Source organism: Vulpes lagopus, chromosome 7 (assembly GCF_018345385.1).
Source record: "Vulpes lagopus strain Blue_001 chromosome 7, ASM1834538v1, whole genome shotgun sequence".
Taxonomy (NCBI): Eukaryota; Metazoa; Chordata; class Mammalia; order Carnivora; family Canidae; genus Vulpes; species Vulpes lagopus.
Genome location: NC_054830.1, coordinates 111,179,542 through 111,203,137, shown reverse-complemented (window position 1 = coordinate 111,203,137; position 23,596 = coordinate 111,179,542). Strand labels below are relative to the sequence as shown.

At 39.0% G+C, this 23,596-nt stretch overlaps 1 protein-coding gene and 1 pseudogene across 1 annotated transcript in view; one reads left to right on the top strand and one right to left on the bottom strand.

The window, feature by feature from the left end:
• HSPA4 (heat shock protein family A (Hsp70) member 4) overlaps nucleotides 1-23,596 on the top strand; it is a 49,115-nt gene that overhangs the window by 6,079 nt on the left and 19,440 nt on the right. Inside the window, exons 2-7 of the mRNA XM_041761779.1 lie at nucleotides 8,048-8,105; nucleotides 10,112-10,252; nucleotides 12,621-12,743; nucleotides 14,402-14,501; nucleotides 15,146-15,279; nucleotides 17,222-17,466. Coding sequence (XP_041617713.1) covers nucleotides 8,048-8,105; nucleotides 10,112-10,252; nucleotides 12,621-12,743; nucleotides 14,402-14,501; nucleotides 15,146-15,279; nucleotides 17,222-17,466 — 801 coding nt within the window. The remainder of the gene's footprint in view (nucleotides 1-8,047; nucleotides 8,106-10,111; nucleotides 10,253-12,620; nucleotides 12,744-14,401; nucleotides 14,502-15,145; nucleotides 15,280-17,221; nucleotides 17,467-23,596) is intronic.
• Nucleotides 561-5,520, bottom strand: LOC121494550 (annotated as a pseudogene).

The window sequence follows — 23,596 nt, the reverse complement described above, 5'->3', positions numbered from 1 at the left end:
GTTCATAACATCCCATTAGAATGTGCATAAATATTTGGTCACTAGTATCTCTTACCCAGGAAAGGGAGAACAGTGTTATTCTCTGGCCTAAAAAGGTGATTATTTCTAGGACCTGATGATTAGAACAGAGGAGGAGTCTTTTTTTGGTTTTATTTATTTAGTATTTATTCACGAGAGTCACAGAAGCTGAGACATAGGTAGAGGGAGAAGCAGACCCCATGCAGGGAGCCGGATGTGGGACTCGACCCCAGGTCTCCAGGATCACACCCCTGGCTGAAGGCAGGAGCTTAACCGCCGAGCCACGCAGGCGTCCCGGAATAGAGGAGTCTTGAACTAAACTACCAACCTGTACTTGGAAGTGGAGTAAAAGTAATGTCAGGTAGCAAGTGTCTGTTTTTAGCAGCATTGAATTGGAATGGTGTGGCATAGAGAGGAAGTCTAGATTAAGATTCTTGATATCTAGAGATGTAACCATTCTAGGTGTAAATATGATGTAAAGCAATGGTAAATAAGAAAATAAGTACAGTTATGGATGGGTTATTAAGTACAGACTTAAAGTATCAGTGCAGAGGAGAGGTTACGTGGGGGGGGCGTGGAGTGATAGAAAAGGCAGGGGTGGGACTTGAGCACATGGGGTTAAAACACATGGATGGAAAGATTGGGATGGTCTAATTGAAGGTATAGAAGTAGTACTAAATCTAATTGGTTTGCTTGGCAGTACAAAAATAGGCACATAAGGGGTTTGGAGTCTGGTAGTCCTGATTTTGAATCTTGGATGCTTATATTTACCAGTTATGTTTCGGGATACATTAATATGACTTGAATCAGATCTTTTTTTTTTTTTAAATTTTTATTTATTTATGATAGTCACTCAGAGAGAGAGAGGCAGAGACACAGGCAGAGGGAGAAGCAGGCTTCATGCACCGGGAGCCCGACGTGGGACTCCATCCCAGGTCTCCAGGATAGTGCCCTGGGCCAAAGGCAGGCGCTAAACCGCTGCGCCACCCAGGGATCCCGAATCAGATCTTCATTTATAAAATTGGACCATAATAGTATTGAGCATTTGGGAAAATCAAGTATAGATTGCTAGACTTAACTGGCAAAAGAACAGGTGTGGGAGCTTGACCTTGCTTGGATGAAAGAGACACTGCCATAGCTAAAGATTGGATGCAGGCTGTGTGCAGATATTGGAAGTTCCTGGTGAGTGGGGAGTAGTAGATAAATTTTTAAATATTTTGTTCCGTACTTGTTGCTTGTAAAAATCCTAGTGGAATAAATCAGCCACTGAAGATTTTTTAGATCACGACTTAACTATATCTGTTAGCATTGTATAGGAGTGTTTACTTAAATGCTAATGGGTGGCCATGCGTGGTGGGGGCGGGGGCGGGTGGTTGTAGAATTACAGATGTTTCTTTTCTTTGTCATACTTTTTGTTTTCTGATTTTCTGCAATGAACTTTAACTAACTAGAAAGCCCTGGACTAGGTTCTAGAATGGGCTCTAATATTTGACTTAATCTTTTGGGATTTCTTCACATTTAAATATTAGGTTTCTTTGTGTAAGCTTTTATTTTTAAAAACCCTTTGTTTTGTGCTATTTAACTATTTACCCTTATTCAGTTCTTTTTGGATGAAAGTAGGACTTTTTATTCTTCATGGGTTAATTTTGAAGCTAGCTGACTGGATTTTAATGAATAGTTTGGAAAGGTGAAGCAGAACTTTCATAGCAAACTAGTTAGTATATTTTTGTGTGGAATTTAAACCAGGATTTCAGTGGAACAATGGTAAAATCGCTAGTACTTTATTATTTATGATGTGCCAATCTCTGATATAAATCCTTCAAACGTGGACCAACATGGAGCACCTGGGTGGCTTAGTTGGTTAGGTGTCTGACTCTTATTTTGGCTCAGGTCATCTCAAGGCTGGGAGATGGAACCCTTCACTCTGTGCTGGGTGTGGAGCCTGCTTAAGATTTTCTCTCTCCCTCTCTCTGCCCCTATCCCACCCCAAAAAATGGTGTATCAACAACATTTAATTTTTATAGTAGGTATATGAGGTAGGGTTATAATTTTCCCCATTTTATTTTTATATATTTTTTGCAATCTGCATTCTATTCCCAGGTTTATTCAGCACAATCCTTTCAGCCTACATGACAAAGTATAAACAACAGTGCTGGAGCGCCTGGGTGGCTCAGTCAGTTAAAGGTCTTCCTTCTGCTCAGGTCATGATCTGGAGTCCTGGGTTCAAGCCCCTCATCAGGCTCCCTGCTCAGTGGGGAGTCTGCTTCTCCCTCACCCCTCACTCTACTTGTGCTTTCTCTTTTTCTCTTACGTAAATAAGTAACATCTTAAAAAAACAACAACAACACAACAGCACTTAAAATGCTAGAAGTTTATAAGACTCAAGACAAAAAATTTATACTGACTGTTAAAAGCCAAAAAAGCAGTGTACGTTTTGCCAAGGTAGCCTGCAAGATCCTTATGAACAAGAGTTGCAATAGAGGGGTCTGTGATGACCCTGCAGAGCTTGCTCTCAACTTGCTCATCAATTTCAGAAAGGGAGACCTGGGATGTGGGTGTGTGTGCATGAGTACATGTAAAAATAGAACCATTTTCGGTAACTTACACGGGGTGTTTGACCCTAGAGGCTGGGAAAGGACAGGGCCAGGGGAGCAGGGCCAGGCTGGCAGGAACAGCAGCTGCATGAAAGTCCGCCTTTTCCTGAGACGCTCTGCAGACCAACAAGCAAGGGCATGATCAGGCCACCAGACTAGCCCCTGGTCATTTGTGGAAATGAAAGTCATTCCTGCAGGTTGGGGCTACACTTCTACCCTGCTTGTCCCTGCTGGCTTTGCTACTAAATTGACTCTCTCGGGAACTCAAAATATGGGGGCTAGAAAACTGGAGGGCATCTTTATAGGCGCAGCCCTGAACCACAGTAACACTCCTGCAGCTGAAACTTTGCTTTCGGAGGAGATGTCTCCGTTGCTGTCTTCAAAGCCTACCCTGACTAAGTAATTTCTTTCTTACCAATTCTCCATTGGCTAGGAAAGTGACAAAATTGGAGTGGATGAGATAGAAGTTATAGGGCCTAATGGCTATTTATTGGCAGTAGTTGGAGCTGGAGTGGCTACTGTGGCAGCAGCAGCCATTGGAGCGACATCGCCTGGAGGGGGTGGGGAGAAGAAGACCTGCCATGTGGAGGGCGATGGCAGCATTTTCCGGGAGGGCTGAATTACCTGGGGTGTGGGGGGGTGTCCTAGTGATGGTAGCGGTGGGTAGTGATCTGGCCATCAATTTGTTCTCCGTCCATGTCCTTTAGCACCTTCTTGGCTTCATCTGGATTTTCAGACTCCACAGATGCATAGCCTTTAGAAAGATGTGGTTACATCCTCTCTACAGGCATTTGAGTCATAGTAATTTTCCCAGAGGTGGAGACCATCATCATCACGTGGTCCTTGCTCACGTTTCTAGTGAGCCTCCTGATAGACATTTGAGCTGGTTTAGCAGGACTCTGCTTTTTCCTTTTCTTTTCATCTCTTTTGGGTGTTTTGGATTTGAAGTGGGAATGCAGCCTGTTGTCATGCAAATGCCCAGAAGTACTTGTTGAGCTAGAGAAGCTGCTGGAATTGGAGCTGTAGGTTGTGCTGTATTTCCCTAGCAGCTTGACACTGAAGGGGGGACCTTGTCCTGGTGTTGGGGGTAGAGCTGGACCAGGACCTGGTGCTGCTGCCACCACTGGAAGTGCTGCCCTTGTTCCAAGTTTTATCCTTGTCAAGATCCTTCTCGCTTCACTCCTTGGTGGCCCCTTTATATATTGGTGGCCTCTTTACATTTAGAATGATCCTTGGGGGATCCCTGGGTGGCGCAGCGGTTTGGCGCCTGCCTTTGGCCCAGGGCGCCATCCTGGAGACCCGGGATCGAATCCCACGTCAGGCTCCCGGTGCATGGAGCCTGCTTCTCCCTCTGCCTGTGTCTCTGCCCCCCTCTCTCTCTCTCTGTGACTATCATTAAAAAAAAAAAAAAAAAAAAAGTAGAATGATCCTTGGACTTCTCATCAGAGTGATTTTTGTGTTTGGTAGGAGGAGGATCCTATCTTCATGCCTTTGTGACCTATTCCCTCTCTCCTCAACTGCTAAGGCCGAGGCCCTAGTTTTCCCTATTTTAGAATTTTAGAGATTAAGCAACAGAATTCACACAGCTAGAAAAGGCGGAGAAGAGATTTGGATAGACCCATACTGATTCTGGTGTCTGAGCTCTATGTAAATCAGTAAAGTTGATGGCAAAGTGGAAAAGCTAAGCATTTCTTTTTTTTTTAGTGTGATAAGCTTACTGTTAACAGAACTTTTTAGGAATGTAAGAATTGCTTTGTAGTGATAGGATATTGGTTTCTTAGGATAAGAAGAGTGTGGACTTTCCCCATATTTGGCAGGAGTTATGCCTTGTTTGCGGTCTTGTTTGCCTGCTATATCATGTGAAGATTGCCATTCCAGTAGTGACACTTGATTGTTTTCTAAGAAGTTAATTGTTTGTAGTGTGAGTATGAGCCAAAAAAGAATGAATACGATTGACTCTTGAACAATTTTGGGGTTGGGGTGACTTGGGAAACCAAAAACTTAACTACTAATAGTGTGCTGTTGACTGGCAGCCTTATAACAGAAACAGTTTAACACATTTTGTATATTGTATCTACTATGGACTCTTATAATAAAGTAAGCTAGAGAAAAAGTTATTCAAATAATAAGGAAAATACATTTGCAGTAGAGTATCACAGAATATCCATGTTACAAGTGGATCCCCACAGTTCAAACCAGTTTTGTTGAAGGGTCAGCTGTAATTTGACCCGAGACAAACTTTTATTTAGCTTTTCAAGAATTACAAAGCAACTCTTATTACTGTTAAGGCAGATGGAGATTTTAAAAGTAAGGGGATTCCTGGGTGGCTCAATGGTTTGGTGCCTGCCTTTGGCCCAGGGCATGATCCTGGAGTCCTGGGATTGAGTCCCGCATCAGGCTCCCTGCATGGAGTCTGCTTCTCCCCTGCTTGTGTCTCTGCTCCTCTCTGTCTCTGTCTCTCCCTGTCTCTCTGTCTCTCTTGAATAAATAAATAAAATCTTAAAAAAAAAAAAAGATTATTTTATCTGAATCCCATATCAGACTCCCCACGGGGAGCCTGCTTCCCCCTCTGCCTGTGTCTTTGCCTCTCTCTCTGTGGCTCTCATGAATAAATAAATAAAATCTTAAAAAAAAAAAGTAAAAATGTTACCAGACTTTAAGGGAGAATATTACCTAGACCAACTCTGTACAATAGAACATTTGTTGAGATGGAGATGTTCTGTATCAGCATTCTGTATGCAATTCTAACAAGTTTTAAGAGATAAAAATGATTTGAATTTTACTTGAGGGCCATTGGGAAGGCCTCGTAGGTAATATTTCTGGAGAATGAGTGAGGTAAAGAAGGACGAGAGCATTTCAGGTGGCAAAAGTGGTACTAGCAAGGAAGATGGAAAGACTAACTTGGCATTGGTTCACTATGCCTGATACGCAGGTGGAAAGTGGGATTGGGGTTGGGGTGGTTTGAGCCTTAAGTTCCACCATAAGGCATCTGGGCTTTGTTTGTCAATTACTGGTTTTGTTTGAAAGATAATTACAAGCAAGGTGGCTTCAGGGTTAAACAGGTAGAATAGAAAATTAATTGTCCAACAGGATATGTAATAAACTTGAAAACATTAATGTTTTCATTAATTGTTTTGAGGAGATGAAGGTTTCAGTTTTAAAGGACTGCAGTAAAGAATGGAAGATAGATAACACTGCCCTGTAATTTACTTTGGTGTTGAGTTGTTGGTGGGATCTGGTGGCTTTTTTAGAAAAGATGTGAGTTTACCAAATCGTTAGGGTTAGGCTAGAAGGCCTTTTTGGGGTGGAGAGTGAATGGAGTGGATAAATGGTCTTTGGTAGTTTCCTAAAGGGCAGCAAGAGCTGTGATAGGAGAGGCATTCCTGTGGTACCGAGAACATTTAAAAAATTAGTGATTGGGTGTATATGTATGCAGAAAGGCTAAGCTTGACCACCTGTGTTTCTTGGAGGCTATCTCCAGTACCTTCTGGGCCTGCAGTGTTTAGGGTTCAGAGCAAATCTAATAAGATCCCAGGCTATGCTGTATTTATACAGTGCATAGCTACTTGCACCTGCTCTGGGAGATCGACTAAAGGCTTCTTATCCTATTGGGTTGAAAAGGCCACTGAGGCACAGAGAGGCCCAGCACTCTGGCAGATTGCACAGGGCTGCTAGTAAGTTTGTCTAAGTGAAATAATCCTCAGTAGATCATCTAATGTAGTCAGATGTGGACCAAGGCATTATGGCTCCAGAGCTTATATACTCTAAATTGGAAGAGCTTGGGATCTGGGACAGATAGGGCCATAGCTAGAGTGTAAGTATGGAGAAATGGCCTAGAGTCTTGACTCCATTGCTTTCAGATTGTGACCCTGTATAAATTTACTTATCTTTTTGGACTCAGTAAACTGAGATGGAGTGCTTTTTTGAAGATTTAATGAGGGTAATACACAGCAATTTGTGCAGTCCTTGTTACTAAAAGAGGAAGGGGACAAGGTTTTACTAGATTGAGGAGAAAATAGACTGTTAAGGATTTAGTTTTGTCTTTTAGGATATTTTGGGTGCTTTGGAGTGAATTTGATCTTTAGCTTGAAAGAAAGCAGCCACTGGAAAGAGAGGTGTCAAATAAATGGGAGTAGAGGGTCGGGCAGGGTTCCAGAGGGATTAATAGGAATGAAAAAACTGGGACGCCTGGGTGGCTCAGTGGTTGAGCGTCTGCCGTTGGCTCAGTCAGTGATCCTGGGATTGAGTCCCACGTCAGGCTTCCTGCATGGAGCCTGCTTTTCCCTCTGCCTATGTCTCTGCCTCTCTCTTTCTCTCTCTCATGAATAAATAAAATCTTAAAAGAGGGCAGCCCGCCCTGGTGGCTTCGTGGTTTAGCACCTTCTTCAGCCTGGGTCGTGATCCTGGAGACCCGGGATCGAGTCTCTGCCTCTCTCTCCTTCTGGGTCTCTCATGAGGAAATAAATAAAATTTAAAAAAGATCTTTAAAAAAGAGAGAGAGAATGAAAAACCTATGGGGAAGTATAGGAGCTTGCTAGCAAAACCCATCAATTCCAATATAACTGACTTTCTAAGCTTAAACATGGTATTTTGAAGTAGTTACACTTGTGAGCCTTAGGTTTCTAAAATAAGCTGCACATGCATGAAACTGCAAATACATGCAGGTAGTGTATGAATTGGTGATTTGGAAGAACGTGTTCACAGAAGAATGTGGTGTTCACAAGCGACAATGAAGTTTATTGTCGGAAATGGTGAGTGCTTGTGGTGCCTGACTGGCTCAGTTGGAGGAGCATGCAATTTCTTGGCCTTGGGATTGTGAATTTGAGCCCCCAGGCTGGGTGTAGAGATTACTTAAAAAAAAAAAAAAAAAAAAAAAAAAGTAAACTTTAAAAAATTTGTGAGTCCTTGGAAGCTAGTTCTAGGAAAATTATTTTTTACTAATACATAGTAGGATAAGAGTTCTTCTCATGGCTTATAGACTGTTCTCTAGGGGAAATTATAAGCTATTTGAGAAAGCAAGAACATTTAATTGATGTATTGGTAAGAGGGTACAATATTTCATATTGGGATTTTGAGCAACAGACTTGAAGAGTAAGGAATAGTGGATGTTGGCTAGGTAGTATTCTATTCTATTATAGATATTAGATAATCTGTTATCTAGTCACTTAGATAAACCTATTAGGACTAATGGTTAACACATCAGACTTGTGCTTCAACATCTAAATGACAGGACTCCCATTATTCTAAGAGGCCAGCCATTCTTAGAGACAGTTTTACTCAATGGAGAGATCAAAATAAAATATTTACAGTGTGCTTTTATAATGTGTGGCTTTTTAGTTAAGACTCAGAAAAGTTGCCTGCTATGGTGATGTAATCCTCTTGGATGTAATGTTGTATGCAGTAAGGTTTGATGCTTAAATGTTTTTTTCCCCTAGGGCTTGCATTTCTTTTGGTCCTAAGAATCGTTCAATTGGAGCAGCAGCTAAAAGCCAGGTAGAGTTTTGTTTTGTTTCTTTTTTTCCTAAATGACTTATTTCTCTGCTTTGTCCATCTTTCCATTCAGTAACTATTTCAGTGCCCATTATGTGCCTAGTATGACCATTCCTAGGTGAACAGCTGAAAAAGGCCTGTTCCTTAGTCTCCTGTGCTTGAGTGAGAAGCAAATAGCTTTTTAAAATAGCATGAACAGGGTCCCTTGGTGGCTAAGTTGGGTAGGCTTCTGACTCTTGATTTCTGCTCAGGTTTTGATCTCAGGGTTGTGAGTTCAAGCTTGATATTGGGCTCCACGCCGGGCATGGACCCTACTTAAAAAAAAAATAACTTGAACGGCATAATTTCTTTAATGAAGACTATAGGGATGTATTTTGCCCAGACTTGTTTAAGCAAGGCTTGCTTATTCCTGTATATTTTACATGTTCCTTAAAGTCTGTCTCTTTGGGTTTTCATCGTAGTCATACTTAGAGTCAGTGTTTGTAGATTTGATCTTGTTAATCAAGGAGCTCAAGGAAATAAAGCTGTACTTGTAGAAGCACACTTGACATTAATGTTTTTACTTTATAAAATAGGAACCTAACATTATTTGTTGGTTTCTAAGTAACCAGAGCACCAGAACTCCAAGAGTTCTTGGAGTTCTTGGGCCTGCAGAACTCCAAGAGTTCTGCTGCTTTGGTTGTCTGAGCTTGTAAAATTAAGGAATTGCATATTTGACCTTTTAATGGATCACCTTTTATGGATCACCATAAAGAATTAATTAACGGTCTTTTTTTCTGGGTTGGGCAGGGCTGATGATTTAAAAGTCCAGGGGCACCTGGCTGGTTTAGTTGGGAGAACATGTGACTCTTGGATCTTGGGGTGTGAGTTTTGAGCCCCACATTGGGTATAGAAATTATTAAAAAAATAATACTAGAATAAATTTTTAAAAAGCCTAAGAAAATGGTGCTTAGCCAATTTTTTAATTACATTGGGTGTTTTATAATTTCATTTTCAAAAAAATCAAAGGTTTGTTAGGAAGCAGTAGATAACATGTCCAGAGCTAGTTTGAAATGTCTTTTCTTCTAAAATACCAGTGAGTTTTTTTTGTTTTTAAACTTGCTTTAATTATTGAGAATAGTTCTTGTACTAAACTGGCAATTTAGTTCTAGGATTAGTCACTGTGATACTGAGTTTCTGCTTGGCAGCCTACTGAAAGTAGGGCCCAATGTTGGAGGTCTCATTGTTTTATAAAAGACTTCTGAATGCTTTCTAGCATAGCTGATGCAGAGGAGCTCTGTAGAAATTTGGAAGTTACACTTGCTGCCTTTATCCAGAGTCACCATTAGTATCTTAATGTATAACCTTTTGTACTTTTTCTGCAGATTTAAATGCTTCCCCTGCTGCAAAAGTGAGATCATACCATATAGATACTTGTCTTCCAACTTTCTAAAAAAATGTTACCACTGTATGGGTGTATCATTTATTTATCCATTCTCCTGTTAATTGACCATCTAGGCTGTTTCCAGTTTTCTGCTGTTGTAAATAGTACTCGGTTACTGTCTGTTTACATTTATCTTTGTGTACTTACTGTCCTTTTTTTTCCCAATATGTTTAGTTTCTTTCACTAGAATCTGAATTGATATGCCCTGAATTGACTCTGAAAGTTTGAATCATAAATTATGGTAATTTTTAAAAATTAAAGCTCATTTTATGTAAATGTTGATTAGAAGTTTAAGAACAGAAGACTACCTTTGTACATGTTCAATGACCTGTCTTCATGGAGAAGTAGGACAAGCTAGGCTCTGGTCCCATCCTTTATACTGTGGTCTGTACAAATCCATTATTCCTCACTTCACATGTGAGCAGGCATTATACAGAAAGGTGTACTGCTGAAGAAAATGAAACTCAGAAGGAAACTTGGAGTTAAAGTTAAAATGATGCTAGTTTACTCTGACATTGTTGATTTTTTTCCCCCCCTAATTGCTCTTAGTCTTTTTACTCTTTGATTCTGATGTTCTTTCTTTTAGGTAATTTCCAATGCAAAGAACACAGTCCAGGGATTTAAAAGATTCCATGGCCGAGCATTCTCTGATCCATTTGTGGAAGCAGAAAAATCTAACCTTGCATATGATATTGTGCAACTGCCCACTGGATTAACAGGTATAAAGGTAAGATCTCAAAGTAATGCCTTGTAATTGAAATACAGTGTTTTATTATATCAGGTCAATACGTGTTTGTACCATTCTGAGTTCAAGTTGGAATGAAAATGTTTATAAATGTTTAGGAGAAGGTTTTGGTAGGAAAGACCCTTTGGTGTTTTTGAATAATCTGAATTTTTATTTTTTTAAGAGTTTACTTATTTATTCATTAGAGACACAGAGAGAAAGAGACGCACAGACTTAGAGAGAGAAGAGGCTCCATGCAGGGAGCCTGATGCGGGACTCGATCATGCCCTGGGCCAAAGGCAGACGCTTCACCACTGGCCATCCAGGCATCCTGCATAATCTGAATTTTAATTGGAAATGAAAGGTTGCCCTCTTAATATGAGTTGGACAGATGGGTAGTGGTGATTTGAAGTTAACGTTGCCATTGCTGCTTGTATTGTTTACTGATGGAGCAGTCTTTCTGGTGTGACTTTAGTGAACACTTCTGGAATACCAAACAAAGAACTGAACACTTTAAAGTCACTAACCAGGGATCCCTGCGTGGCTCAGCGGTTTAGCGCCTGCCTTTGGCCCAGGGTGCGATCCTGGAGTCCCAGGATCGAGTCCCACGTCAGGCTCCTGGAGTGGAGCCTCTGCTTCTCCCTCTGCCTGTTTCTCTGCCTCTCTTTCTCTCTGTGTCTATCATGAATAAATAAATAAAATCTTAAAAAGAAAATAAGTCTTAAAAAAAAATAAAGTCACTAACCAGGTGTATGGTCATACTCTTGACAATACTTTTGACAATAGGACTTCTTAGATGGAAAGAGGTATTCTTTTGAGAAAAGGGAGTTTAGTCTTTGATATCTCTGGGACATCTAGAAGAGTTTGTGAAGCATACAGTGAACTGATAATGCAAAAGAGGCAAGTGAGTTTAGCAAGGGGAGATTTGGTGTTTGAGACATTGCAGTTGGAGAAGTTAGGATCATGGAAATAGGCTCAGAATCCAAGAAATGATGAGACTTGGGAGAAAAAGGTAGTGAGTTGTCCTTTTGTAGCTGAGAACACAGTTGAATTTAGAAGTGAAGAATTTTGATAACTGAAGAATGATCACTGGGTTTACTTAGATTATTTGTGGCAGTCATCTCAGAAGAGTTTGAATGGCTGGTAATAAATCTGGAGTACAGGGGAGGGAAGCAGGGAGAAAAAAGAGGTGAGTAAATGGAGATTACTAATAGGAAAGAAACAGGATTAGGTATTGTCAGATTTAGTCATAAGCATTGCAAGAGCCAAAAGAGGAAGAGACTAGGGAGAAGACTCGGGAACAAGTGCATTCAAGTACAGGAGTGGATGAATAGACCAGCAGATAGCAGGGAAGAAGAGACTCCTGGGGAGGGGTGCTTTCCCATCTTTATCATGCAGTAAAGTAAGAGACTGCTAGATTCTGAATCAGAGTAAATTAGGTTTGGGCTGGGGAGCTAAGAGTGGAGGAGAAAATAGTGTTCAGGTCACCTGGAGCAGCAGCGGAAAGAAGAGAGTAAACGTTTTCAGGGGTGGGTTGTATTTGGGGACTATGGGCATGTGGGCTGGGGCTTGTCCTAGTCAGTTTTTCGGCATTTAAAGTTTATAGCCCTTATTGAAGTTGCATACTTTTATGCAGGGTAGTTTATCTTGAATCATTATTAATTTATCATTTATTTATTTATTTATTTTCAATTTTTTATTTATTTATGATAGTCACACACACAGAATGAGAGAGAGAGAGAGAGAGGCAGAGACATAGGCAGAGGGAGAAGCAGGCTCCATGCACCGGGAGCCCGATGTGGGATTTGATCCCGGGTCTCCAGGATTGCGCCCTGGGCCAAAGGCAGGCGCTAAACCGCTGCGCCACCCAGGGATCCCTCATTTATCCTTTAATTCAAGTATTTATTGGGTCAAGTTTGTCCTGTCTTGGCCTATAACAGGAAATAAACTATGACCTCAGGTTAGATTGGATCCTAATTTCAGAAATGATCTTAAAGTCAACACGGTAAACGAACTAAAACACATAGTATTCCAGATGGTAGAATGTCCACCACCAGACCCCTTAATGGAGGTGCAGTGTGGGCCATGCATGGTGAGCTACATCAGTTTGCTTCTGCACGGTAATGGTCTCAGGTTTTGTTGGTGGTCACAACATACTGTTTACATAATGGTCCTTATCTGGAGTATTCATGTTTGCTAAGCATGTTAAAAAGCTAAAAGTGACCTTCAAGTTGTTTTTGCTTCTCAAACTAGTGTTCTTCAGTTCCTTCTTAAGATAATGTTCCGTTGATGATGTGTTAGACATTGCTTATTTCAGGCTTTTAGGTCATGAAAAGCTGGAATAAGCCCAGATCCTTATGTTTTATTGCAGGTCAAATATATGGAGGAAGAGCGAAATTTTACTACGGAGCAAGTGACAGCCATGCTTTTGTCCAAACTGAAGGAGACAGCAGAAAGTGTTCTCAAGAAGCCTGTTGTGGACTGTGTTGTTTCGGTGAGTTTGATTCCTTTTTTCTTTTTTTTAAAGATTTTGTTTATTCATGAGAGACAAGGGGGGAGGCAAAGACACAGGCAGACAGAAGCAGGCGAGAGAGAGAGAGAGAGAGAGAGAGAGAGAGAGAGAGAAGGGCAAAGACACAGGCAGACAGAGAAGCAGGCTCCATGCAGGGAGCCCGACGTGGGACTCGACCCCAAGACTTCAGGACCACGCCCTGGGCCAAAGGCAGGCCCTAAACCGCTGAGCCATCCAGGGGTCCCTGATTCTTGAGATCATGACCTGAGCTGAAGTCAAGAGTCTAATGCTTAACTGACTGAGCCACCCAGGCGCCCCTCCAGGTTTTTTTTTTTAAATTATAAATAAATTTAAAAAATTTATTGTAGTCAATGAACTTGATGATTAGATTTTGCTCTTATGTGTTAAGTTTGTAGGATTTATAGGCTAAATTCCTAGATGTACAACTGCTAGGACAAAGAATATGTGTATTTGTAATTATAACAGCAGCTGTTTAATTGTCCTTTAAAGAGTTTGTAATCACATTTCTCCCTGCAGAGTATAAGAGGACTTGTTGGACAACAGCCTCATCACAACTTACTGAGGTGTTAGCTAGTTCTGTAATAGTTGAATCAAAGTGTATGCGATTTTAATGTTTACTCTTTAGGTGAAGTTGAACATTTTTATTTTCTAATTTTTTATTTTTTTTGAAGAACATTTTTAAATTTAAGGTTTCTTTATTTCCTTTTCTACAGAAGACATTCCTATTCTTTGCTCATTTTGAGTTTATGGTGTACATTTTGATCTGTAGTTCTTCATATAAAAGAGATAAGCTCTATCATTTTATGATATGAGTTGCAAATATTTTTCCCCATTTAGTCATTAGAATTTTTATGAGTGAAATTTATTATTAGTATTATTTTTATATTTTATTTATTTATTCATGAGAGACAGAGAGAGAGAGAGAGAGGCAGAGACATAGGCAGAGGGAGAAGCAGGCTCCCTGTGTGGGGAGTCTGATGTGGGACTCGATCCTGGGACCTCAGGATCACGACCTGAGCTGAAGGGAGACGCCCAACCTCTGAGCCACCCAGGTGTCCGAGTCAAATATATTAATCGATTAAAAATTGTTTTAAAAAAAAATTGTTTTGTTCATAGTTGACATACAATGTTACATTAGTTTCAGGTGTACATCTTAGTGATTTGACAAGTTTGTACTTTATGCTTGTTTAACACAAGTGTAGCTGCCATCTGTCCTGTTAATGTTGCTATTCAAATATATTAATCTTTTCTCCCCTTTTTTTCCTCTTCTCTATTTTGTGTTACAGTTAGAGAATTTTTTCCTACTCTGATGGTAAAGACCGCCTTTCCTTCTGGTGCTCATTTTTTTTTTTTTTAAACTGTTAAACCTTTGATTTGAAATCTGTTTTGGTATGAGGTGTGCAGTAGGGATGCAACCTCATAATTTTTCTCTTTCATCCATTCCAATGCTCTTTACTGAATATTCTAACATTTCTTTATTTATTTGAAATACTTCCTTGATTGTATACAGAATAAATTGCTGTAGGTATTTGAAGACATTTCTGGATTTTGCTGTTTTTTGGCAGGTGTGTTTTAAATGAGGACTCCCTAATACAGTAAACTTTCAAATTTTTTTGTAGGTTCCTTGTTTCTATACTGATGCAGAAAGACGATCAGTGATGGATGCGACACAAATTGCTGGTCTTAATTGCCTGCGATTAATGAATGAAACAACTGCAGGTAACAGGGGTTGTTAGCATCTGTGACTTGCTAAATCTTGAAGGTTTTGCAGTCTTAAAACTATGGGGTTTCTTGTTCTTTATTTTGCTTGCAGCACTTACACATATGTGCCATAGTACTTTTGGATATTGTGTCACTCATAAAGAATTCATCTGACCAGTGCTTTTTCTTTATCCACATAGCACTTACTTTGGTATGTAATCACATGCTTGTTTGGAAAGTAACACAGTTACTGTGTGTCGAGAGCAGTGTGTTGTTTTAAAGATTGGCCTTTTTTTCCACCACTGTAATGGGGTGTAAAGAAACATCTCAGGGAGAGATAGGTGGGAATGTGGAGATGGCATAAATTAGAAGAAATCCTGGAAAATATTTTTGGAAAAGGGGGGAAGTGGTGGGGGAAAATAGCCCAGGTCATTGGAATTGAAAATTGGAAATGTTAAGGAGGTCTAAGCGAATGTGAGCCTTTGATTCTTTGTAGTTAATGTTCCTCATGAATAAATTATGTAAAGCATATGGAGAATTTGATTTTTCCAAAACAGCATATGATGTAGTCCTATTCACTATATTTTTTTTACTTAAAGTGACTTTTAAATGTACTATTTAAATGATAATGTTACATTGAATTTAATTTTTTTCTTATGTAGTTGCTCTTGCATATGGAATCTATAAGCAAGATCTTCCTGCCCTAGAAGAGAAACCAAGAAATGTAGTTTTTGTAGACATGGGGCATTCTTCTTATCAAGTTTCTGTATGTGCATTTAATAGAGGAAAACTTAAAGTAAGTATATTATTTCTGGAGAACTATATTGCAACTGTATGGTAATTAGGAATTTATGGAGACAGTTGAAATAATAGAGAATTTTGTTGCATTAATGGAAGCTTGGTAAACTAAACTATGTAGAGGTAGAGTAGAAGTTGTAGTTCATTAAGAGTTGACATGAAGCAAAAAGTATAGACCTTGAGAAAGCTCTAAAGATTTCTGATCCTTATTTTTCTAATCTGTAATGTGTAGAAAATAATGCTTACTCTGTAGGTTTATGAGGATGCTTTAACTTGTAGTCCCTTTGTGTATTTTTTTACACTGAGGATTGAAGGAATGACAAAGGTATTCTGTGCTTAATCTTAAGGTTTTGAGTGTTATGGGAAAAGAGTGTGCGGACTAAAACTTGGACGGCCAGAAATAAACCAGACTGGGAGTGATATTCTTTCTATATTCTTGGAAATCGCAGAGCTCTGAAGAATGGAGCTTTCTATAAAGAGAAGTCTTAGGAGTCCAAAAGGCAAGGAAGGCCAGAGAATGAACATGGTTGCATTTGAATTTGCTGGCATATACTAGTTCCACAATGGGATATAAAATCAGTTCTCTAGCTGATTTAATCTAGAATTTGCTTAAGAATCAATGTGTTTTTGAGTTGTTTGCTTTAGTTATTAGGGTTGAATATCAGACTTCTTTGTGGCAAAGGCCTCAGTTCCCTTTCTCCTTGAAATTTGTGGATTGGTGGGGAGGATCTATCTGTCTCACAGTAAGTATTCATTAGGTTCAGAGGGCATTTTGAGACCCTATTTGTTACAGTCCTATTATTTTGAAAACTAGACTTGGTTTCATTTTATGTTCTGATTTATATTGTTTCTAGGGTTTCTTTTTTAATAAAAAGAAAAATCTTTGGGATGGTTGGGAAATAACAGTTACATGGTTTTTACAGTTGTAAATGTGGACCAAGTGTAATTCTTAGTACTTGAACTTTATAATCACTAATCGCTTTATTTCTAAAGTCCATTGTATACTTTGACCTTTTTAAACAGAAGCTATTGGCCATAATTTAGCTTTGGTTTTGGGTCAAAGTGGTATGTGTTAGTGATTAGTTGCCTTTTATTTCCTCACCAAAATTGTCCTTTATTATGTCCTGTCAGTTTTGCGATTATAATTAAAATTTAATTCTAAAAATATTCATTATGGAAACCCCCCTCCCCAACCCCCAAGCTGGGGTAGAAAAATCAGTCACCATGAACAGGATATGCTGTATTTCATTTTAGTCTTTTGAAGAAAACAAAATTAGTTCTGTGTCCGTTTTCTTCACTGAACATATTAAGAAGATTTCCCCACGACATTTAACATCTTTGAAGAGATTGTTTTTTATTGATTTTATTTTTTCATAAGGATGTAATCGTTTATTTAGCCTACTTTCTATTATTGAATTGGATTAGATCTGGTTTGCTCCTAATCTGTAAAAGATTTGGGTAATGGATAATCAAAGCTAATGAGACTTCTATAAGTTGTTGTGAATTAATCCTTTAGCATCTTTGGTGCTAGTAAACTGCACTGAGGTAGGCCTTTGGTATTATTCATAGTTTTGTGACAGTAATAAGACCAGAATTGTGTAATGACCTGTTCATGCATTTGTCTTTGGATATGTAATTTTAGTTTGCAGTCAGATGGGTGTAGTAGAAAGGGCTTGGATTTTGGAATTGAGAGGATTAGGTTTTGAATTGAAGTTCTGCCATTTATTAGCTTTGTGACCTGCAGATTATCTCTGATCTGTCTGGGCTTGTAACATCATCTGTAAATTGAGGATTACAGTGTCTCATTTTACAGTGATTAAATGACGGGTTGCACATTGCTTTGTCTCAGCCTTAATGTGCCCTCTTGTAATTTACCAGTTAAATATATATCATGATAAAATTTTAAATTGGTTTATTTTTGAATTATCTTTTTTCCTAAGGTTCTGGCCACTGCATTTGACACGACACTGGGAGGCAGAAAATTTGATGAGGTTTTAGTAAATCACTTCTGTGAAGAATTTGGGAAGAAATACAAGCTAGACATAAAGTCCAAAATCCGTGCATTATTACGACTGTCTCAGGAGTGTGAGAAACTCAAGAAATTGATGAGTGCAAATGCTTCAGACCTCCCTTTGAGCATCGAATGTTTTATGAATGATGTTGATGTATCTGGGACTATGAATAGGTAACCAGATCAATATTTTGATGTTAAACTGAACTGTGATTTTTGTTTACTTCTATTAGCATTTATTTAGTTAAATGTTGAAATTACCATGCTTGCTATAAGATAATTTCTGTTCTGTAGGTAAAAATTAGAGACCATTCAGGATTTGGCTTTTTACGTAAAGTTTGGGTTTGATTATCCTAATAATGTAGACTAATTTTTTGTTCTGATTATTCCACTAAGTTGACAGGTGTGTGCATTATATGTGAGTTACTGGTTTTCAAAAAATCAGGGCAAGTTGCTTTAATGCTGAATAATACTGAATTTGATTTTAGTCATTGAGAAATTGGTGTTCTTGCATAGTTCAGGGTCACGTGTGAGCAACAGCTCTTTTTGTACACTGCTGCAAGAATTCTGGGTAATTGACATTTCATGGCTATCCTTAGAAACACTCAGAATGTTACTGTTGTCTCTTGAGTTGCTTGGATGATGGGAGTGATAAGTTCTTTAGGATGTGAACTTTACTGGTAGAAATTTAGGTACGATTGGTGACTTGCTTGGGGGAAGTGTGGCCTCAGTGACCCTCAAAAAATTGAGATGGAATTGGAATTACATTACTGTGCCTGGTAGCTATATTTGTAGTCCCTTTTCCTCTCCACACTTGAAAGTGAGGGTTTTCATTTTGTGTTAGGGGGACTAGAGGCCAAGAGAATACCGGTGTCTCTCTCAGAAATTGTTAGTGGAATGTTTTGTGATAATCAGAGCCAGGTAGACACTTGTAAGTAGTTTGTACCTTTTAAAAACTGAAACCAATTAACCTTTGTGCCGTTCTTTTTTAAACGTTTGGAGTTTTTGTACATTGAGTGCAAAGCTGTCATATTCTCGCCTCTAGTTTGTAGTCTGTAATGCTCACCAGCAGTCTTTTTTTTTCTTTAACAAAACTATTTATTATTTATTTATTTCTGACATAGTAGACTTTCTTCTGATTAACTTTTTTTGAGGTAAATTTCACACACCATTTTTTTAAAGATTTATTTATTTATTCATAATAGAGAGAGAGAGGGGGGCAAAGACACAGGCAGAGGGAGAAGCAGGCCCCATGCAGGGAGCCCGACGTGGGACTCGATCCCGGGTCTCCAGGATCGTGCCCTGGGCCAAAGGCAGGTGCTCAACCGCTGAGCCACCCAGGGATCCCCTCACATACCATTTTAAAGTGGACAACTCTGGCGTTTTTCATACATTCACATTGTTGTGCAGTGACCACCTCTATCTAGTGACAAAATGTTTTCAACACTCTAAAATAAAACCTCATAACTATTAAGCAGTTACTTTCCATCTTCCCTTGCCTATCATACCTGGCAACTACTACTTTTTTCTTTATGGATTTATGTATTCTGAATGTTGTGTATAAATGGAATTGTAACTATGGGGTTTGCTTCTTTTGTATCTGACTTCTTTCACTTTTACCATAATGTTTTCTAGGTTCATTCACATTGTAACATGTATTAGTACTTTTTTGCTTTTTATGGGAAATAATATTCCATTTGTATGGATCAGATCACGTATTTTTTTTAATCCTTTCCTGGTTTTTTTCTACCTTTTAGATATCTTGAATAGTGCTTCTATGACAATTCATGAATAAGTATTTGACAACTTTGTTTTTGGTTCTTTTTGGAGTAAGTGTAGGAGTGGAATTGCTGAGTCATATGCTAATTCTATGTTTAGCTTTTTGAGGAATAGCCAATCTATTTTCCTAGCATTTGGACCATTTTACATTCTCACCAGCAATGTATAAGGGTTTCAGTTTCACCACATCTTCGCTCAGGCTTGTTATTTACTACTGCTTTATTTATGTTAATGTCTCTCCATCATTTTGGTTGTTGGAAGGATAATCTCCTAATAGGTTTTTAAAAAATGGCACATGTGAACTGTGTGAAGTTCTTGCATGTTGATGATGTTTTCCACATTTATACCCAGTTAGAACATAACCTTACCTCATACGCCTTCCTTGATTGTTTTATTCTTTTTAAAGATTTTATTTTTTAAGTAATCTCTACACTTAAAACGTGGGGCTCAGGATTACAACCCTGAGATCAAGAGTCACATACTTCCCTGAGTCAGCCAGGTGACCCTTTCCTGGATTATCTTAAATGGAGTAATACTCTTCTTTCAGCATTTAGCATTGATAATTGTGACAATATATTTTTTCAGTTATTTGTTGTTCTTTTTGCTAGATGCCCCAGTTTTTGTTTTTCTTTCTGGAAAGTCTAATTTACAAGGATAATTTGGCTTTGTTGCAGGTTGTTTTTGATCATTTTTTCCTAGGTATGCAGTGTGCGTTTTGGTATGTAGTTTCACAGCTATTTAAATATCAAGGAAGTTTTCTTGAATTACATCGTTCAGTACTTCTTCGTTTCTTGTGCTTTGATTTCATTCTTCGAGAAATCTTATATGAGTATGTTGGATCTTTCTTGCCTATAATCTATATTTGCCATTCTCTTTCCATTCATCCTGTTATGTCACTATTTGGAGTATTTGTCTTCGTGTTATTTCTATGTTATTTTTCATTTTTGACATTCTTTTCTTTTTTCTTTTTTTTGAGGTTTTATTTATTTGAGAGAAAGAGCGAGGGAGCACAAGCAGGGGATGTGGCAGAGGCAGAGGGGAGAGGTAGGCTAAGTGCTGCATACAGGGAGCCTGATACTGGGCTCCATCCCAGGACTCTGGGATCATGACCTGAGCTGAATGCAGATGCTTAATGGACTGAACCGCGCAGGATCCTCTGATCTTTTATTCTTAGTTTTTCTAATTCTGTTTGTTGCTCTTTCATTTTGTATCATTTATTCGTTGTACAGTTCATATACCATTACATTTATCAAACTTTAAAGTGTACAATTCAGTGGTTTCAGTATATTCACAAAGTTGTGCAACAAGGACCATGATCTAGTTTTAGAAATATTTATCCATTAGCAGTCATCTCCGTTCTTCCCACACTAACCCTAAGCAATTACCAGTCTACTGTCTATCTCAGTGGATTTACTTAATCGGATGTTTGTTTGTTTGTTTTTAAAGTAAACTCTTCCCCCAAAGTGGGGCTTGAACTCATGACCTCAAGATCAAGAGTCACATGGTCTACTGACTGAGCCAGCTAGGTGCCCCTGCCTAGTCTCATTTTTTTTTTCCTAGTCTGATTTTTATGTGAAGTCAGTGTTCCTGAACTTTTTAAAAATTTATTTATGATAGTCACAGAGAGAGAGAGAGAGAGGCAGAGACACAGGCAGAGGGAGAAGCAGGCTCCATGCACTGGGAGCCCGACGTGGCATTCGATCATGGGTCTCCAGGGTCGCGCCCTGGGCAAAGGCAGGCGCCAAACTGCTGCGCCACCCAGGGATCCCTGAACTTTTTTTTTTTTTTTTAAAGATTTATTTATAAGAGAGTACATGCATGAGAGTTCCAGTTCAGAGAGAGGCAGAGGCAGGGTAAGAATTTTCAAGCGGACTCCCCGCTGAGCAGAGCAGACACAAGGGGCTTGCTCTATCTAAAAACCCTGAGATTGGGGATCTCTGGGTGGCGCAGCGGTTTGGCGCCTGCCTTTGGCCCAGGGCGCGATCCTGGAGACCCGGGATCGAATCCCACATCGGGCTCCCGGTGCATGGAGCCTGCTTCTCCCTCTGCCTGTGCCTCTGCCTCTCTGTCTCTCTCTCTCTTTGACTATCATAAATAAATAAATAAATTAAAAAAAAAAAAAAAAACCCTGAGATTGTCGGCAGCCCGGGTGGCTCAGCGGTTTAGTGCCACTTTCAGCCCACAGCATGATCCTGGAGACTCGGGATCAAGTCCCATGTTGGGGTCCCCATATGGAGTCCGCTTCTCCCTCTGCCTGTGTCTCTTCCCCCCACCCCCGTGAATAAATAAATAAAATGTTAAAAAACAAACAGCCAACCAAACCTGAGATTGTGACCTGAGCAGAAACCAAGAACCAGACGTTCAGTAGACTGAACCACTCAGGCACACTCTCACTCTCTCTCTCTCTCTGTGAACTTTCAGAAGGGCAGTGTCATTTTAGAGTTTTTCTGATTTCATTGCTCCACAGTGCCCTCTTTTGTTTTTATGAAATATTTCAAAGATGTGGCTTCCATCTTTTTTTCTTTATTCTTTGTGTCCAATGTGTTCTTTTTTTTTTTTTTTTTTTTTTAAGATTTTATTTATTTATTCATGAGAGACACAGAGAGAGGCAGAGACCCAGGCAGAGGGAGAAGCAGGCTCCATGCAGAGAGCCTGATATGGGACTTGATCCCAGGTCTCCAGGATCAGGCCCTGGGCTGAAGGTGGCACTAAACCGCTGAGCCACCTAGGCTGCCCTTTGGTTTGGATTTTATCAGCAGTTTTTCCTTATTGTGGCTCTTTTTCCTTGAAGGAAACTTTAACTTGGTTACTGTAAAATTTATTGGTTCCTGTTCACCCTGGTTCTTAATGTTGTACTGTATTGAGGACCCTTTTTTATATTCCTTTGTTTTGGAGTGTGCCAGTGCCTCCTCATTTCATCTGCTGTTTTCATTTTGGCCTGTTGAGTTTTGGTTTATTTTTTCAGATCCATTATTTTTTTAGGTCTATTATATATCCTGTTTTCTTCGGCTTTTGCACAGATACTGATACTTTGTAGAGGAGTTGTATAATTGTTGGTAGTTTTTCTCATTTGTATTTTAGGATTTGTGGGGGATACTGTTATTTCTTTTTGTTGTAGGTGTTAGTGGGGTTTTGGTTTTGCTATCCTAGTTGCTTTGTGTATTTTTCTGACAGGATATGAAGAAATGAAAAAACTATACTATTTGTATATAGAATATGTAGAGACTATTATAATTGGATAAAAAATTATAACCTAATTAAAAATTGGGCAGAGGATCTCAATAGATACTTCTCCAAAGTAGATAAAGAAATGGCTAGTGGGATGCCTGGGTGGGTCAGTGGTTGAGCATCTGCCTTGGGCCCAGGACGTTATCCTGGAGTCCTGGGATCAAGTCCCACATCGGGCTCCCTGTGTGGAGCCTGCTTCTGTCTCTGCCTCTTTCTGTCTCTCATGAATAAATAAATAAGATCTTTAAAAAAAAAAAAAGAAAAGTTTAGAAAGGGCAGGAGAAGATGCTCAACATCATTAGCCTTTGGGGAAATGCAAAATCAAAACCGAAATGAGACAACAGTTCACACCCACCAGGATTCCTATTGTCAATAGCCTTGAAGAGGATGTGGAGAAATCCTCATACACTGCTGGTGGCAGTCTAAAATGGTGCACACATTTTTAAAACTAGGTGGCAATCCCTTGAAATCTGTTAAACCTAGATTTACCATATGATATAGCAATTCATTTCCTTGGTATACACTCCAGAGTAATAAAGCATGTATATGCAAAAAATTCTTAAACAAATGGTCATAGCAGTGCTACTCATAATAGCAAAAAAAAAAGAAAGAAAGAAAGAAAGAAAACAACCCCAGTGTCCATTAACTACTAAAATGAATAAGCAAAATGTGGTATGTTTATACAAAGAAATATTACTTGGAAGTTAAAACAATGTTGTACAGATACATGCTATAACATGGATGAACCTTGAAAATTTTATGCCAGATGAAAGAAACCAGTTACAAAGTATACATTTTGTATGATTCCATTTATATGGGATGTCCAGCATGAGTGGTTGCCTAGGGCTGAGGGGTAGGTGAGGGAATAATGATTAATGGTGATGGAAGTGTTTTAAAATTGTGATGATGGTTGTACAGCTCTGAATATATTAAAAGCCATTTAATTATATATTTTAAATAGGTGAATTTTATTTTTAAATTATTTTTTAGATTTTATTTATTCATGGGAGACAGAGAGGCAGAGACATGATAGGTGAATTTTATAGTTATGGGAATTATTTTTCTAAACAACTTAAAAGCCTTTTACGACTGCTATTGCCATAGGCAATTTCTAGGCTCCTCTCTGCAGGAGTCTATTTGTTTTTATATGATGGACATTTTCAAATCTGCAGCAAAATAATTTTATAGTGAACATCCTCATCATGCCATTGGTTGTATTTATAACGTTAATTCTACCTGTTTAATCACATACCTCTTCATTTCTCCATCCTGTGTTTATTTATCCATCCCACCAGTT